The 17,710-nt window shown below is 35.9% G+C and overlaps 1 protein-coding gene across 1 annotated transcript in view; it reads right to left on the bottom strand.

Moving 5' to 3' along the window:
- Positions 1–4,749: 4,749 nt before the first annotated feature.
- LOC107734272 (SPARC-related modular calcium-binding protein 2-like) overlaps positions 4,750–17,710 on the bottom strand; it is a 35,763-nt gene continuing 22,802 nt past the window's right edge. The window contains exons 8-13 of the mRNA XM_016546183.1: positions 14,646–14,832; positions 12,718–12,800; positions 7,149–7,248; positions 6,654–6,901; positions 5,456–5,493; positions 4,750–5,275 (exon numbers count right to left, since the gene is read on the bottom strand). Coding sequence (XP_016401669.1) covers positions 5,252–5,275; positions 5,456–5,493; positions 6,654–6,901; positions 7,149–7,248; positions 12,718–12,800; positions 14,646–14,832 — 680 coding nt within the window. The 3' untranslated portion in view covers positions 4,750–5,251. The remainder of the gene's footprint in view (positions 5,276–5,455; positions 5,494–6,653; positions 6,902–7,148; positions 7,249–12,717; positions 12,801–14,645; positions 14,833–17,710) is intronic.

Raw genomic sequence — 17,710 nt, 5'->3', positions numbered from 1 at the left:
GTGTAAATATATATATATATATATATATATATATATATGAAATTTGATTAGTAGTAGATTTCCTCTACTACGATAAAACAAGCATTAATATTGTTCATGTTTAGGATTAGAGATTAGAACAAACCCCTCACATTAAGTTATTATACTTTGCTCTTAAAAATTGAGGTTCCAAAAGTGTTTTTTGCAGAGATGTAAAAGAAACACCATTTTTGGTTCACCAAATAACCTTTCAGTGAACCTCTTTTTAAGAGTGTATTGTTCATATTTAGGGTTAGAGATTAGAACAAACCCCTCATACTAAGTTATTAAACTTTGTTATGTAACTATGTTATGTAAATGATACCTCAAATAATGCAAGAAGAGGTGTGCTATTACTTTTTTATATCAAGCTTAAGATCTACATTATAGGAGGGAACAGAGTAGGGACTATAATATGGATTTCACAGATTTGGGCATGGTCACTTTTGAGCTAGTAAGCGACTACATAGCACTCTTTTCTTCACCCTACTCACAGTGTCCTTATGGTTTGAGTAAAGCGCTGGCCTCTCTCAACTCTCTTCCATTCCTTCATTCTCATGCCCCTCTGATCTTGCTCTCCTTTTGGTGTTAAATAAGGTGAGCTGAAGATTTATTAGATCTGCAAAATGCAGCAAAGCCACATATCATGAAGGTTTAGAGTCAGAGCAGACAGCAGCTGCCCCAGTAATCTACTCTCAAAGGGGCTACTGTGGCCCCCATCCTCACAAACATTGGACATTTGGTCTTCTGTGTGTGTTTGATGCTGTATGACTTTTAGACTTGTGGAAGTGTTGTGTATATGACCAACTATAGTATTAGAATTATTTCATAAAGACTAAGGTGAAAGGAAAATCACAGATCTCATTCAGAATAGTGTTTTATGGTCCCTTGGCAGCAGATTTTGTGACAACCTTTGAAAGCGGCCATGTGCTCACACAACAAAACAGTCATCCTTCATCTCCACATCAGCAGCTCCAATCAAAGACTTAGCGTGGCTTGAAGCTGGTGTGAAGGGGAAAAAAAAGAATTAAATGAAAAAGAAGAATGTGGATAGTGTGGGAATGAGGAACACAGGGCAGACACAAAGGCCCGCCGTGTGTCTGGAGAACTGACCCGATCCAAGACACACAAAGGAACCGCTGCAGAGAGAGCTTGGCAAGAGCTGGGCACCAGTCCTGAGAGAGAGAGAGACAGAGACAGAGGGGGAAATAGGTGGGGCAATTCTACAACTGTTGCAAACCATATAATGTGGGATTTGAGTTATGTGTAATGATTATGAATTACCATTCAAAAGTAAATTTTGTAATGTTTTTGTTTACTTGAGCAAAAATACAGTACTTTAATTTACTTGAGTAAAAATACAGTAAAAACAGTAATATTGTGAAATATTGGTGCAATTTAAAATAACTCTTTTCTATTTGAATATATTTTAAAATGTAGTTTATTCCTGTGATGCAAAGCTGAATTTTCAGCATCATTACTCCAGTCTTCAGTGTCACATGATCCTTTAGAAATCATTCTGATATGCAGATTTGCTGCTCAAGAAACATTTCTGATTATCAATGAAAACAGCTGTGCTACTTAATATTTTTGTAGAAACGTATGCATTTCTTTGAGGATTATTTGATGAATAGATAGTTCAAAAGAAGAGCATCTTTTAATAGAAATCTATTTAAATAGAAGTCTCTCTGAAATAGAAATGTCTTTACTGTCACTGATCAATTTAATGAGTCCTTGCTAAATAAAAGTATTACTTTCTTTAAAAAGTAAAACTCATCCCACACTTTTGAATGGTAGTATACTTTAAAACAAAAGTCAAACAAAACAATATAATACAGCTCGAATAATCATCTCATTTTCCAGAGCTCAAAATCTCATTTGGTCTTCTGTTCATTTGAAAATAGTGCTTTTACTCACAGTGGCAAATTTAAATATCACAAAAGAGTTTTGAGAGCCTGGGAAACATTTTCAGTGAATAATGACTTAATAATGACAGCCATCATATGGCTTCGCACAGAAAAAAAAAAGTACAAATATGTACCATTTCGATACTGATAAGCACCTTTAAAGTGGAAATGAAGCAGCCAGTCAAGTTTACATTATTTAGTAAAGTGATTTCCACTTTGATGAAAAAATATATAACAAACATGATTAATGTAACCATTTTAAAGAAAAAAGGTTGTTTTGTTATAGCTTTTGGAGCAAGGGTGCCCGCCATCTTGCAGTACCACCGCGTGTGACGTCACGGGGTTGGTTCGCTCCGATGGCCAGTGAAGTAATAGAAGCATTTCTTTACATTTTGAACACACGCTTGTTTTGAAATGGAGGAAGATTACATTGAAAGCACTGTTAAGTCCATAATAAGTGCAATTGCCTATGCATTTGAGCCGATACGGCGATGGGACCGAGCAGTATTAGGGGTTGAAGTAGTCGTGAACCTGCTGGTTTGGGGTAAAGTGCGGGTCGGAAACAATACTCGTTTACGTGGATACTCCTCAAGACTGTCATTCCGACGTGCTTTGTGTGCATTTGCTGATGAAGGCGCGACAGAAAGCTCAATTTGGTAGCCTACTCACGTGCTGTCCGAGCCGAGCTGTGGCTTTGTGTGTGTGTGCGGCGCCGCCGGCGCGAACAGAAATGATCTATCACAACGCGCTAGCATTTAGATCTCTTTCAGAAAAGGTCTATCACAGCGTGTAAATACCGCACTGAAATCTATTCCGTGCTGTCTCACGCTTGAATGGCTTAAAACACTTTAATATTTAAACTGACAAGGCTTAAAACACGTGAGAATGATAAACTTTATTGAGGAAGCAGCACTGGTCCGATTGTTCAGATAACGTTAGGTGATTAGTTAAACACTATGTCCTGTTAACAGCAGGAAAGCTAATTCGCAGTATTCGCAGGTGAACATAAAATATGATACATACAACTGGTGAACCAGTCAGTGTAAAGCATATGTCTTAATGGTCTAACATAACAATAAAATGCGACATGAGCGTTGTCTGGTTACCTCACCTTGCGCCTGGCATTATGAAAACAATGTTTGGGATACCACGATCAAAACTTAGCATATAGACAGTTTGATGTTGAATATTCATCCAAATTATGGTGAAAACCAAATTATTTGTGTGTTAAAATAACATTCGTGTGATCAAAATGTAAAGAAATGCTTCTATTACTTCACTGGCCATCGGAGCGAACCAACCCCGTGACGTCACACGCGGTGGTACTGCAAGATGGCGGCGCCCTTGCTCTAAAAGCTATAACAAAACAACCTTTTTTCTTTAAAATGGTTACATTAATCATTTTTGTTATATATTTTTCAATCAAAGTGGAAATCACTTTACTAAATAATGTAAACTTGACTGACTGCTTCACTTCCACTTTAAGGATGTACCCTTTAGGGGCAAATAGGTTATGGTGTACCTTTTAAAAGCGTATGTCCCCAGTGACAGCTTTGTTTTTTATTTTTTCAGAGAATGTAATGATGATGATGATGATGATGATGATTTTTATACAAGAATATCATTATTTTGATAACATTACATGGAATTGTCCAGATGTGGATCGCAACACTTATCTGTTGACTGGAAAACGAGACAGAGTACAAGAAGGAGAGAATGTCAAGATGACGCAATTGAAAAGAAAGGAGCGGGTGACGCACCTGTCAGCAACCTGATCTGTGTCGGGGAGAGTCATACGAGGGACTCTGAGGGATGCTGGTCATGTTGACAGAGACACTGCGGCATTTCTCCGGTATGTCACAACAAACGGCCGGCCTTAAAAACAACCACAGGTGTGCTCTGAGGGGTCACCTGACCTCAAACCTGTTCACACACACACACACACAGCCCACCTACATCAGACAGACAGACAGACAGACAGACAGACAGATAGATAGATAGATAGATAGATAGATAGATAGCTCACTATGCCAGCTGTAGATATGTTTACACTTTTTAGTTTGTTGTTGAAAGATTAACTGAATATTGACTGCAGGATGGGAATGTAGAGTCTAGCGCAGGTGCTGGAGTAATGAGAAACACAGTCAAGTGAAAAAGCACAAACAAGGGCTCACATCTGACTGCTGACTAAATAAAGCACATGAAAACAAATACGCAAAATAAAAATGCATCATCTTAATTAGTGGTGGCATATTTTTATACTTGACATACTTGATGCTGGTTATTATTTTGGAGCAATATACAATATAGGAATTTCTTGAGAAGCAACTGTGGATTCTGCTTATGCAACTTAGATGCTTATCTCAAATTGCGTACTATTAGTGCATCCCAAATCATAGACAATAAAAATAAAGTACCCTTTCAGAAGGTCTGAATTTGGCATCTTTGAAACGTCAAAAACGGATCCCCTTCTTTACATTCTCTGCAGTGTTAAAACCACAGAGTGCGGCATCTAATCTCACAGATCCACCACCAGATCTGCTTATCATAATTTACACCTGGAGGTAAAAGAATGAGGTCAGTTTGAGGTGACTGATGGAAGTACTAAGCTCGTCAAAGAAAAACAGAATCATGCATCTACATGTGCATGTCAAATTAAAACTTATTGTCACTAATTGAATGCTTGTTTGTTTTTCCTGCACAGCTCATGCATGCAGATTCAGTGACTGCGAAGCAATGGACTCTCACACAGTTTCGCAATAACAAGAATACAAATTATTATAAAAGACTTCTTTATTTCTAATCATCATGTAGCACTTTCAACAAAATGTACGGTCTCCCATTTCATGTGTGGTACAGGACTACAATCTGTAATAATTTCAAGCTCAGGCAATAGTTGGGATTTGGTATAAAAACTAAGTTGAGGCTTCTAAAAAAATCAGTTTAGATGCATTACAGACTATCCAGAAATGAGACACACAAAACAAACAAAAAAGACAGAAAACATAACAACAAAGATGGCCTTGACAAATGCAACATGTAATACAACTTGTACAACTTAGAAAAGTATACTTATTTTAGACTCACAAAGGACACATACATTGTATGTGTTAAATTATTATTATTCTTTTTGTTGTTTGTTGTAAGGACATAAAAATGCTAGCTATATCATTCACATATTCAGCAGTCTGTTTAAATACCTTGTTTTTCTACAGAGTGAATTTACATGGTTTTAAAGTACAAAGTGCAAAGACTATGGTTTCCATCGTCGTTTTGGTGGGGGCAGGATCTGCGGGACGGGAGCGGGAACAATCGCTGCGGCCACTTCAGCCTTGCTTCTTTGACAGGTTCTGAAGAAAGTTAGATGAGAGAATGAGGAAAATGCTATTTTAAAGCAATGGCTTTACTTTATAAATGCAATTGTCTACTTGTATTAGTAACTGGTTTCAATCTACCGCTCTGTAAAAAAGAATGAGAGAGAAGGTTGGAATGCATGTTGAGAATGTTAACAGCCACTGACATTAACTCACCAGTTTACTAGATGTTGTGCCTTCACCTGTTTTTGCCCCTGAGGAAACACCAAAGAGAAAGTTTTACAAGCCTGTTCCCCATTACATGACGGCAATACGGGTTGTTTCTGAGAAAGTTATCAAACAAATGCAAGTGCTCTTGGCCATTAAAACGACCACAGTCTTCAAACAATCTCAGGCTGAAACCTACAATAAGTAGAGCTCAGTATCTCCCTCATCCAATCAGTTCATCAGTCAGTTCATGCTGCTGAAAAGACAATGCTGTGAATCTACTGATTTCATCTTAAAAAATTTTTAAAACATACCTGTTTTAATTCTAATAAGATCGATTAAAATAAGAAAAAGTCATATTATGAAATATTAAGTCACAATTCTGAGAAATAAAGTCATAATTATGTGGAAAAAACACTACTATTTTTGTTTCTTCAGGCTTTCAAACAAATTTGATCTTGCAGATTGGAATTCCAAAAGTGCGACCTGATTCTCAAAAATGTTATTGGTCAGTAGATGCCTGCTTCAGAAAATTTTGGGTAATTTTTTAAAGAAATTAATTTGATTTAGCAATACCATCATATAATGTTACAGAATATTGATATTTCAAATAAATGCTGTTCTTTTAAACATTCTTTTCATCAAATAATCCTGAAAATTATGGTTTTCACAACAACAACTAAGCAGCACAACTGTCTTCAGCACTGATAATAATAAGAAGTTTCTTGGTCATCAAATCAGCATATTAAAATTATTTCTGAAGGATCATGTGACACTAAAGACTGGAGTAATGATGCTGAAAATTCAGCTTTGCATCGCAGGAATAAATGACATAATAAAAAAAAATACTCAAATAGACAACAGTTATTGTAAATAATAAAAAAAATATTTCTCAATATTACCGTTTTTACTGTATTTTTGATCAAATAAATGCATTGATGAGCCTTGGTGAGCAAAAGAGACTTGCAAAATCACTAAAAAGCCATACCGACCACAAACGTTTGAGCAGTAGTATATATTGCATTCAAATTGCATTAAAAAGTGCATTCAGTGGAGCATCATTTTTGCAAACCCTTGCATTTCATTTTTTTTTTTTTACCATTTCAAACCTAATTATTCCCAGCATTCTCTGATGCAGTGTAAACTCTAGTGTAGCATGTAGATGCCCTTATTTCTCGGACATCCATCAGGAAACAGAGAGACTCACCCTCTTCCTTAGTGACACCCAGACAGCCCATCAGTTCCTGGAGAGACAGGGCCTTATCATTGCTGATGTCGCAGTACTCTACAAATTTCTTCACACACTTCTTGGGCTTGGTTTTCTTGCGCAGTAAACGCTTGAACGGTTTGATTTCTTTCTTTCCGATGTCGCCGCTGGAATTCTTGTCAAGCTGACTGAAATACCAGTGAACAACTCGTTCTTCCAGAGTATGACTGGGGTCTGGCTCCAACATCCTGAATGGAGGAAAAATCAAACACTGATGTTTACATGCACATGATTTTCCAGATAAATGCCTGTGAAACATGCACTGTATATACATTGCTGCCTTTTGATAGGGGCCTGAATAGCAGCGTCAATTAATCCAGTCAGTCAGCTAATGAACTAAGAGAATATTTTTACACCACACTGTAGGCAGGGTCAGTTAATTTCACGAACTGGTCCATTACATCTACATTTGTCATTTCTCAGTTTCTTGTTTACCTGCCAGCAGAGGCCGGGTCAGTTACCGCATGGACCATGTCTGTGGACAATGCGTCCAACACGCTCGTAAGGAATTCTGTCTTCTTCTCCCCAGGACATCCTGAAAAAAAAGACGCAAAAATTACAAAATGAGCGGTGGTGCTTAACTGTTTAGAATAACATGGTCGAGAAAAAGAAAAAAAAAAGAATTCTGAATGAATTTGAGTGAACTATTCCTTTAAATTGTACTTCACTATCGATCATAAACTGTCCTAAATTTTCTTTTCTCATTGGATTTTAGTGACATTAAGCTGTTACTTTACAAAATAGCATGAGAAAAAAGATTAAAAGAGAACAAAGCTTCTTTTCATGTGACATTTTTCCCTTAGGTTATCAGTATAAACAGCTATGAAACCTCATAAACAGCTGTTGTGACTGAATTACCTCGTAACTCTGCCGCTCTGGGCCTTATTACTGAAATATGTTATTTTGTCACTACAACCATATAAAAGAAATCAATAATTTGCTGTTCTTTTGAACTTTCTATTCATCAAAGAATTGTACAAAAAAATGTATCACAGCTTCCACAAAATCAACACAATTCTTTTCAATATTGATAATAATAAGAAATCTTTCCTGAGCAGCAAGTCAGCGTATTAAGAATGATTTCTGAAGGGTCACGTGACACTGAAGCCTGGAGTAATGATGCTGAAAATCCAGCTTTGCATCACAGGGATAAATTACCAACCCCAATCATTCAAATGTCTGAAAGTAATTTTCAGGTTTACAGTAAATGCATATACTGTTACACATTCTAGTGGCTATTTGAGGCACTGGCGCCATAGGTGGCCCAATAAACACTTGGAAGATGTAAAGCTGTCAGATGGTTTTACACCAACTGCACTTGAAGATAGTGGAGAGTAGGAGAGTTAAACAATGTTATGGCTTCAGAGATTCTTCACTGCCTTGTCGTAAAAATCAGACCTCCCCTATCCTGTCTGAGGAAGATGACAGCTGCCAATCAAACAGAGGATTTAGGTTTATGGTCACAGGTAAAAGTTTGCTGTCTGTGGGAAACCCACAAACCAGTCAAAAACATGCCCAGGTCATAATTCACCACAAAAATGAGAAATTATATTTTGCATAAGCATAAAAAATTCAGCCTATTTTTTGGATTGTGACATTATATTTATTAACCCAGCTAACAAAAATATGTTCTAATTGCTCTGCGCCTGATAAGGGACCATTCAATTTGATCATTTTGCATACATTATGGGAATGTTAGTTTTGAATGTTCTTTAACAGTCTGTAACAAGTAGTAACATTTAAAGAAATGTTTGATGAACGTCCAGCTAAAACATTTCAGGATAAAAAATCCATTCCAATTCCATGAACAATGTATAAATAACGTTTCTGTGCTAATGTTTTGAGAACATTATTAAAGACCAGATAACTTTGAACTAATATTCTTTTAACATTACTGGAAGAATGTTTGTTCATAACTTTGAGAGAACCTTGTCAGAATATTAAGAAACGTTCTGAGAACATTCCCTGTTATAGGACTCAGCAATTCATTTTAGTTAAGATCTCCCCCCATAATCCTCATTAATATCATGATGATGCAATAAATGAATACATATTAAAAAAAATATTTGTACATAACACTATGATTATATACTAAAATGATATGCTTTACTATGTAACTATATTATTTACATAGTAAAGCATTAATGCATCAAGGTAGTTTTTGTTGACTAATTTTTTGGCAATGGACAGTAAACTTTTTTTTTTAATAAGTAACATTCTTTTAAGTAAATCTGGTGTACAAAGTGTTTGTTTTATTTCAGCAAATCTGTGTCCATCTCATTCAGTAGCTTGTGTTATGTATATTGGCCACCCTGCTCTTTAGATATTAGTGGGCTGTTGAAAAAACCGAGGGAGTTTAACACACTCCTACACCTTTTTTTCTCATATCCATCTGTCTGTCCAAATAAAGCAAGATAAAGAAAGGGAAAATGTGTTTGTGTGTCTGTCTGTGTGTGTGTTTGCAAGGAGGAGTCTTCACATGCTGGTCTGTTTATGGTCAGGCCCAGAGGCAACAGATTCTCTGGTGTAAGAAGTAAAGGCATGCCGAGGTCCTCGTGAACAGGTGTGTGTGTGTGTGTGTGTCAGAGAGCGTGATCAGGTAAACAGACGGCCTCACACAAGAGAAAGAGAAGGCAAAATGAAGGCAAAATTTAAACGTTTAAACGTTTGCGAGTGAGTGTCGTGTCCTGCGTGCGTTTCTGCTCCTCACTGAGATCAGACACAATAAAATATCCGTTCACACATGTTCATATGAGGAACAACATTCTTCTTGCTTTTTCAATAAAAATGACAACGTTTAGTGTAGTCTAGACACTCAATAACAAACATGGACCCACTTTATATTAAGTGGCCTTAACAACTATGTACTTACATTTAAATTAATAATTTGGTACAATGCACTTATTGTGTACATACATGTTTTTACATTGTACTTATATTTTAAAAATACCTGCATGTAATTACATCTGTAATTACATTTATAATTACACAGTTGACCCATCCCTTACACCTTAACCTACCCTTAAACCTACCCATACCAACAAACCTGTCCCTAAACTTACTTAGATTCCAGGTTGGCCTACAAAAATACGTCATGACTGCAGCGCTCTATTAACCCTGCAAGATTACAGACAGAAGTGGAGCCCCTTCAGTTTGAAGCATGCTCAAATTTTTTCATAAAATAACTGTGTTATGAACTATTCTTTTTAGATACTTCTACTTAAGTAAGCATGAGAAATCAAAAAACATTCAGACATTCATATGAACTCTCCAGCTAATTTAAATGCTGATTGAGGATTCACTATAAGTAAACCCATCGAGATCCTGCATTTTACAACATTTCATCGCTACCCAGAATCCTGCAGCTTGTGGAACTTACATAAAAACGCTCAAGTTGCAACAGAGTCATGAGAATTGCGATATTGACTGTGGATTGTGGATGTTTAGCTGCCAGCAGCCGCCGGCCCCCATCAGCCCCCCTTCTACACCACAATTAACCAGCCGTGACCAGAGAGCTGCTCACACACAACAGCACCTGTACACATGCTGCTGGCAGCCTGAACGTCCACACACACACACACACCTGAGGAACAGAGGTTTATTCATTAACATATTGAGATATTGGCATGTTTACCAAAGTGCATAGTGACAAAGCTAGTCTAGTGGAGAATAAGATCAGCAATTACAATTAGTCTGTGTCGTATGTTTAAAGATTTATGTGGGATAATATTAAACTCAGATACAATTAATTGAACATTGGGGTGCATTTTAAATAATTGCATTACTTTTTGGGTGCAGAGTGATACTATCCACTAAGAAAAACTGGCTATTTATTACAAAATATTCAACGTGTTTCTTCACGTGTCGTCAATTTATCGTTTTTTACTGTCCTTAATATAACTTTCCATACTGCACTCTCAGAAAAAAAAGGTACAAAAGCTGTCACTGGTACCATTTCAAAAGCTACTAAGTACATTTAGGTACTAAAATGTGCACTTTAGGTACTAATATGTATCTTTAAGGCATTAATATGCACCTTTAGCAATAACATCAGTGAGTATTAGCAATTTGATTATTTCTGTGCTTTTTTTGTGGTGTTTGTTGGTATTTGTCAATCTAAAATGTTCTATATTGTTACATAAATCAGTGTGGTAGTATAAAAATGTTTAAGCTCATAAAAGAAAAGACTGTTGCACCCTCACTGATCGATTTTTCAAATTTATTTATGAATCCCTTTACCTCTGAAGACATTTCCAAAGGGAGGTGTTGTCTGATTCCAAGAAAAATATACCAAAGTAACACACAAACACAAACATTCTCACACCTCACGGTTGCCTATTTCACCACTTAATCTTAATTAAAGTATGTAGATAAATCTATTAGTCAAAGTCTGGCCAGGGTTACTCCACATTATGTTATTTGGGACTCAGACAAAGCATATTTCTCATGTACTTACACTAACAAAAAAGTACCATGGTATTTCTACTGTATTTTTAGAAGTGCATAGGATATTCTAAAAATACCATAAAAATGCCATGGCACTTTCTTGTTAGTAAATACCATTATACTATAAATACCATAGTTTTTATACCATGCATTATAATCATTCAGAATCATGGTAGATATTTGCCACCGTATTACTCCATCTGATAACACGGTACCACCACATTACATTAGGTCTGAGCAATAGAATAATAATATAATAGTTTTGCTCTGAAATAAACTAATTTGAATGAACTAGAAGTGAATCAAACTTTTTTTTTATTATTGGAAATTCACAGATGCTAGTGGTGCTAAAATCTTTAAAATCATGATATTAATATTCTTAATGTTCATTACTTATACACTACTGTTCAAAAACGTGGGGCCATCATGATTTTTAATGTTTTAGTGTTTTAAAACTCTCATGCTCACCAAGGCTACATTTATTGTGAAATATGATTTCAATTTAAAATATGTTTTCTATTTGAATATATATTAAATTGTAATTTATTCCTGTGATGGAAAAGCTATTTTTTTAAATCATCCATTATTCTAATATACCATCATTCTAATATACTGATTTGCTACTCAAGAAACATTTCTTAATATTATCAATGTTGAAAACTTTTGTGCTGCTTAATTTTTGTGGAAACTGATACATTTAGCAGGATCCTGAAAAAAAAAACAGAATTTATTTGAAACAAATTTTCGTTTGTTACATTATAAATATCGTTACTGTCACTTTTGACTACATTAATGTGTCTTTGTTGAATAAAAGTAATCATTTCTTTTAAAAAAAATCTTGATGGCACCAAACTTTTTTTTTATTTTTTATAAAATATTAATCAATATGTAAGTATCAAACATATCACCTAGTCCACATACAGAGTTGAAATACTGCAGCTCCTATTTATTTAAATTTAATCAACGACTTCATTCATGCTGGAAATGATAGTCACTCCCTCGTTTCCTTTTTGCTGTTTTTTTTTTATCTTTGCCCTCCACTCCTTTTTCCTCTGTTCTTCATCACGGCCACTCCCCCACACTCATCCCTCCTTGTCATCCTCGTAGGCTTGTGCTATCTATTGTAATCTATCTTTTCTACCTCCCCTTTCCTCAGTGAGATGATCTGTTAACATCTGTCGTCTAGGCAGACCGTAGGGTCGTGGGAAACCAGGAGATGGTTTTAGACTCTAGATGTCACACACATACCTGAGCTCACATGCAAAAACATATAGATATAGATGCACAAACAGACATGCTTGAACTTTATATTGTTATCATTTTTTTATGTTGACTTTGTGCAAGCAAGTATGAAAAGTGATAAACGCAAAAATAAATACGTAGTGCACCTATTAAAAGACATGCATTCAATTAAATTGTTGTTATTTATTTCCTTCCTTCCTCTTTGATAAAAAGGTGTTGTTTTTCATTTTTTTCAGCCTAGTTTCTATAAATAGTCCTCTAGTTTTAAGTCATTTCATATTTTTGTATCTGCTCATAAGCAGACAGTTAAGCTCACCCTGCAGGTGTCTGCTCCTGTAATGGTCCTTTGGTTTGTTTGGATGGGCTCTGGCATTTCCGTCACATTTTGGTTGTTCGAATCTACAGCAAGAGAGAGGAGGGGAAAAAAAACAGAAGGAATGAGAGTGAAAACAAAGCATTATTGTTTGCACTGTGATGAGTCCAACAGCTAAAATATTCCACCAATGCTAAGAAAAATGTTTAGATTTTGTGTTTTAAAAACAGATAGACCAAAATAACATACTACTACTGAATAAGTAAAGAGCCATTGAGTGATGGATAGTTACATAAGGATAAGTAATAGTTGATTTACCATTTCCTAAAGTCGAAATGGAAGTCAATATGATCTTTTCTCTTTACCATTGTGATGTATATCGCAAAATAATAATATGTAAGATATGTATAAAACCAAAAAAAAAAAAAAAGTATGAAGTGTAAGACAAGAGAAACATTCATGGGCCCATTAGGAGAGTAAATGTGCTCCAATCATTGCCAGGCGACCTGCCCAAATAATAGAGAAAGAGAGAGAGAGGAGGGTGATGGGAAGGTAGCACTTCTATGCGTGCTCTAATGTGCTGTCTGGCACACTGCCTGAGGCTTTGTTAACTCAATACCACATTTGGTGATAGTCAGAAACCCACAGCATCGCTCTATAACACTCCTACAGCTCATTAAAGGTGCCTCTGAATACAGAGAGTGTCACTGACCCCTGGCAAACACATTCACAATGTTTTGTCATTTTGCCAGGTTTCTTGATCAGATTTGGGCTGCTTGAACAGCCCACCTGTTAGAATTTATTCAGAATGATTTGCTGGTATATTTAGCTTTTGTCAACGAATGCAGAGCAGAAAGGTGCTCTCTAAATGTTAAAAGAGACTGAATGAGATTGGGCCAAGTATTGGCCCCTGAGAGAGTCCAAAACTCAGTTTTGTACCCCATAGTAAGTCGAATAATGAGACCTGCCCCGGGTGTATATTAGATGTACTGTAAGAGAACAGGTCGACTGGTACTTACCATTTTAAAAGCCAAGTGGTGGGTTTTTCCTTTCAATAGAGACAAACTGCTTAAGTTGTATTTTGGCAACTAAATAAGGACGGATTTGTTTCCCCGAGGCGCCAGAGTATTTTAAAGTGTTTAAAATAACATTTAGTTAAAACGGATGTTAAAGTAATAGTACACTCAAAAATAAAAATAAAATGCTGAAAATGTACTCACCTTCAGGCCATCCAAGATGCACCAAGCGGAACCGATTTAGTGAAATTTAGCATTACATCACTTGTTCATCAATGGATCCTCTGCAGTGAATGGGTGCCGTCAGAATGAGAGTCCAAACAGCTGATAAAAACATCACAATAATCCACACAACTCCAGTCAATCACTTATAGTCTTGTGAAGCAAAAAGCTGCATGTTTGTAATGTTTCTAACTTCGAACCATTACTTCCAGCTAAAATACAAGTCCTCCATCCATACTATTGCTTTCTCCAGTGAAAAAGTCGTCTTGTCTGAATGAGGAGAGAAGTATGCACAGACCAAGCACCGTTTACATGTGAAAACAAGGTATTTTTAAAGTTAAAATGCCTTAATGATAAATTTGTCTCTTACAAACACACAGTTATTTGCTTCACAAGATGTTAATTGGTGGACTGGAGGATCACTTGTGAATTATTGTGATGTTTTTATCAGCTGTTTGGACTCTCATTCTGACGGCACCCATTCACTGCAGAGGATCCTTTGGCGAGCATTTCTCCAATTCAGTTCCAATGAAGAAACAAACTCATCTACATCTTAGATGGCCTGAGGGTGAGTAAATTTTAATTTTTCGGTGAATTATTCCTTTAAATGTCATGCTGAAGTAACATCCTAGTAGTTGTCCTGGAGAATTTTTCACCCGTTTTTTATGTACTTTGCTATATTGAGTGCATTACCTTGTGGATGTGCCAGGTATGGGCCGTCCGGTATCCACCAGGACACACCAGCAGTACCCGGTGGAGGGATGGCACTGAACAGGTTTGTAGAGGCCACCGTGAGCACAATCCGGCACAAAAACCGCTTCATTTTTATGTTGTCTTGCTTCTTCCTGTGCTGACAGCTGCTCCTGATCACACGAGGTCGCTGAGGTAAAGTGAGGCAGAGGAAAGGAGTGAAATAATGCAGGAGACACAATATGAGTGAGTAAGTGTCAGTGTTCTCTGTGGTGAAAAGACGACAAGCATCTGTGTTTCCATACAATGAAAGGAGACAGTGCCCAGGAGCTGTCAAGTTCCCAAATAATACCTTCTCCTTGAAATTTCCATAAATGTAGTACATACAGCTCACAATGCAGGAATAGAATGTAACAGGCTTTGTCTAAAATAAAAAATAAAAATGTCAATGTTTGACTAATATCTTGTCTACTACGGTCTTGAACTCTATGATTTTGGAAGGATGCATCCTTCACTGCATATGATATCCCATGATCCTGTGTGTGTGATACAGCTGGATAAAAGAACATACAAGTAAATGATGTCCGATGTTGAAAGCATTTATAATCAATTTAAATTTTATTATGTTAAAATGTATTATTATATCTTATTATTATTATTATTACTACTTATTTTGTGTTAATAAATCAATCTGTAATACATTTAAAATAATTTTAATTTTATACATTTAAATGTATTACATTTTAATCCAATTAATGACATTTAATTGGCAGTTGAACAAATTAATGTATAAATGTCATTTAAAAAAATCTTATGAATCTTTATACTGATAGATAAGCATTGTATTTATTAAATATGATATCTCATGATCCTGTGAGCATGATTCATCTGCTTAAAGAAATGTAAATGCCGTCTGATGTGAAAATAATTAATAATACATTTAAAGTAGTTAAATTCATTTAAAATACATTTAATGTAATTACATTTTAACTAGATTAATTAAATTGAATTGGCAGTTGAACAAATCAATTAAATGCACAAATGTAATTTTTTTGTACTTTTTTCAAATTACATTCCATTTATGCTGTGAATTAAGCACTGTATTAACTAAATATATATTATCCTGTGTGTGAGATTTGGCTGGTTAAAACAATGTAAATGCTGTCTGATATTGAAAGAATTAATAATGAATTTAATTTATTTAAATCGAATTTTAATTCAATTAATTAAATGTAATTGCCATTTGAACAAATTAATTAAATGTATTTTTTTTTTCCAACTTATGTTTCCTTATTGAGAAATAAGCGTTCAAATATTCATGGTCATCCCTAAAGCTCTTTTGAATTTGTTTTAGCTCATTGGACATATGTTATAGTGCCTTCACACAAGAACGTTGCCTGTGAAGTCAATGACTGACTGGACGGTGAGGCCTTGGACACAACCGTGAAGAGGTGGATGGACAGCATGTTGGACGGGGTAAGAGAGTGAAAGTGAGAGCTTGCTTTATCAGGAGCCTGCGGGAATGTTTATGACATTAAGAAGTTCATGACTGCACAGGGCTCCTGCTGCTCGACCAGAATAAATATTTACACTTTGTCTCCGGGTGCCTGCATTTGCAGTGTCTTTGAATGAAGATAGTGACCTTGGGCGGAGTATAGCTGCATAAAACACATTGTTTTGGGAAAACAGTGGCATCTTAGCGCTTCCTTTCAATCCTGCATGAGACACAACGGCAGCCCGAAAAAAACATGAATAATTCATATGGAGCACAACCTTTGAGCCATGAGATTTCTCTGCATCAGGAACCAATCATCTTATGTGCCACAACAGAGCTCTCCAGCAACGCTTTGAGCCGCCTGATCTAATGCAAGAAATATTATGTTAAAAAGAACTGTGCGTGTGTGTGTGTAAAAGAGAGAGAGATGTGGTTTCTAATGTATTCTGTGGCAGCAAAGGCAGAGGGTGACCCAACTCCTGGGTAAGGCTAAAATAAGTTTAATGTTAGTGTGATGTCCGTGTTAGTGGATGTCATGTCATCAAATATTTTTAATACGACTAAATTTTTAGTTAAAGTGTTTACAGTTTAATCAAACATATTGTAAGTTACTAATTATAACGCTTACATTTCAGTTATTCAAACAGCGAATAAATTATATACAATAAATTAATAATAATAAATTATATAAAGTAGGCAAAGAACATTGAAGAACATGATCACTGACTTCAGTCTAGCGCGAGTTTTGGCACTCTCCAAAAACTCCTGTTATAATCACTGAAGCTGTCTACACTGCGAAATAAATCTCTTACATCACACGTTTGTCTGCACTTTCAGTCAGTGAGTGTGCGCACTGAACAAACATATGGTGCAATATGAGCAGATCTAAATTTAATGCAGTTGACACTTATCGTTTTCATACTAATTATAACGCTTACATTTCAGTTATTCAAACAGCGAATAAATTATATACAATAAATTAATAATAATAAATTATATAAAGCAGGCAAAGAACATTGAAGAACATGATCACTGACTTCAGTCTAGCGCGAGTTTTGGCACTCTCCAAAAACTCCTGTTATAATCACTGAAGCTGTCTACACTGCGAAATAAATCTCTTACATCACACGTTCGTCTGCACTTTCAGTCAGCGAGTGTGCGCACTGAACAAACATATGGTGCAATATGAGCAGATCTAAATTTAATGCAGTTGACACTTACCATTTTCACTTTATTCGCGACAGCCGTAATAGATTTAGTTTAATTGTGCAGGGGATTTTTGTCCAGTTTGGTGGCTTGGTGGACAGGGGAAGGTAGGTTATAGAGTTTTCAGTGTTTTGCTATGTGGTTCATGTGGTTATTAGGGTGTTGCTATGCAGTTCTTGTTTTGAGTTATTTTAAAGGGGTCATATGATGTTGCTAAAAAGAACATTATTTTGTGTATTTGGTGTAATGAAATGTGTTTATGCGGTTTAAGGTTCAAAAAACACATTATTTTCCACATACTGTACATTATTGTTTCTCTTCTATGCCCCGCCTTTCTGAAACGCGTCAATTTTTACAAAGCTCATCG

Source organism: Sinocyclocheilus rhinocerous, unplaced genomic scaffold (assembly GCF_001515625.1).
Source record: "Sinocyclocheilus rhinocerous isolate Xijiao unplaced genomic scaffold, SAMN03320098_v1.1 scaffold730, whole genome shotgun sequence".
Classification (NCBI taxonomy): domain Eukaryota; kingdom Metazoa; phylum Chordata; class Actinopteri; order Cypriniformes; family Cyprinidae; genus Sinocyclocheilus; species Sinocyclocheilus rhinocerous.
This window is presented reverse-complemented; position numbering and strand designations above follow the sequence as displayed.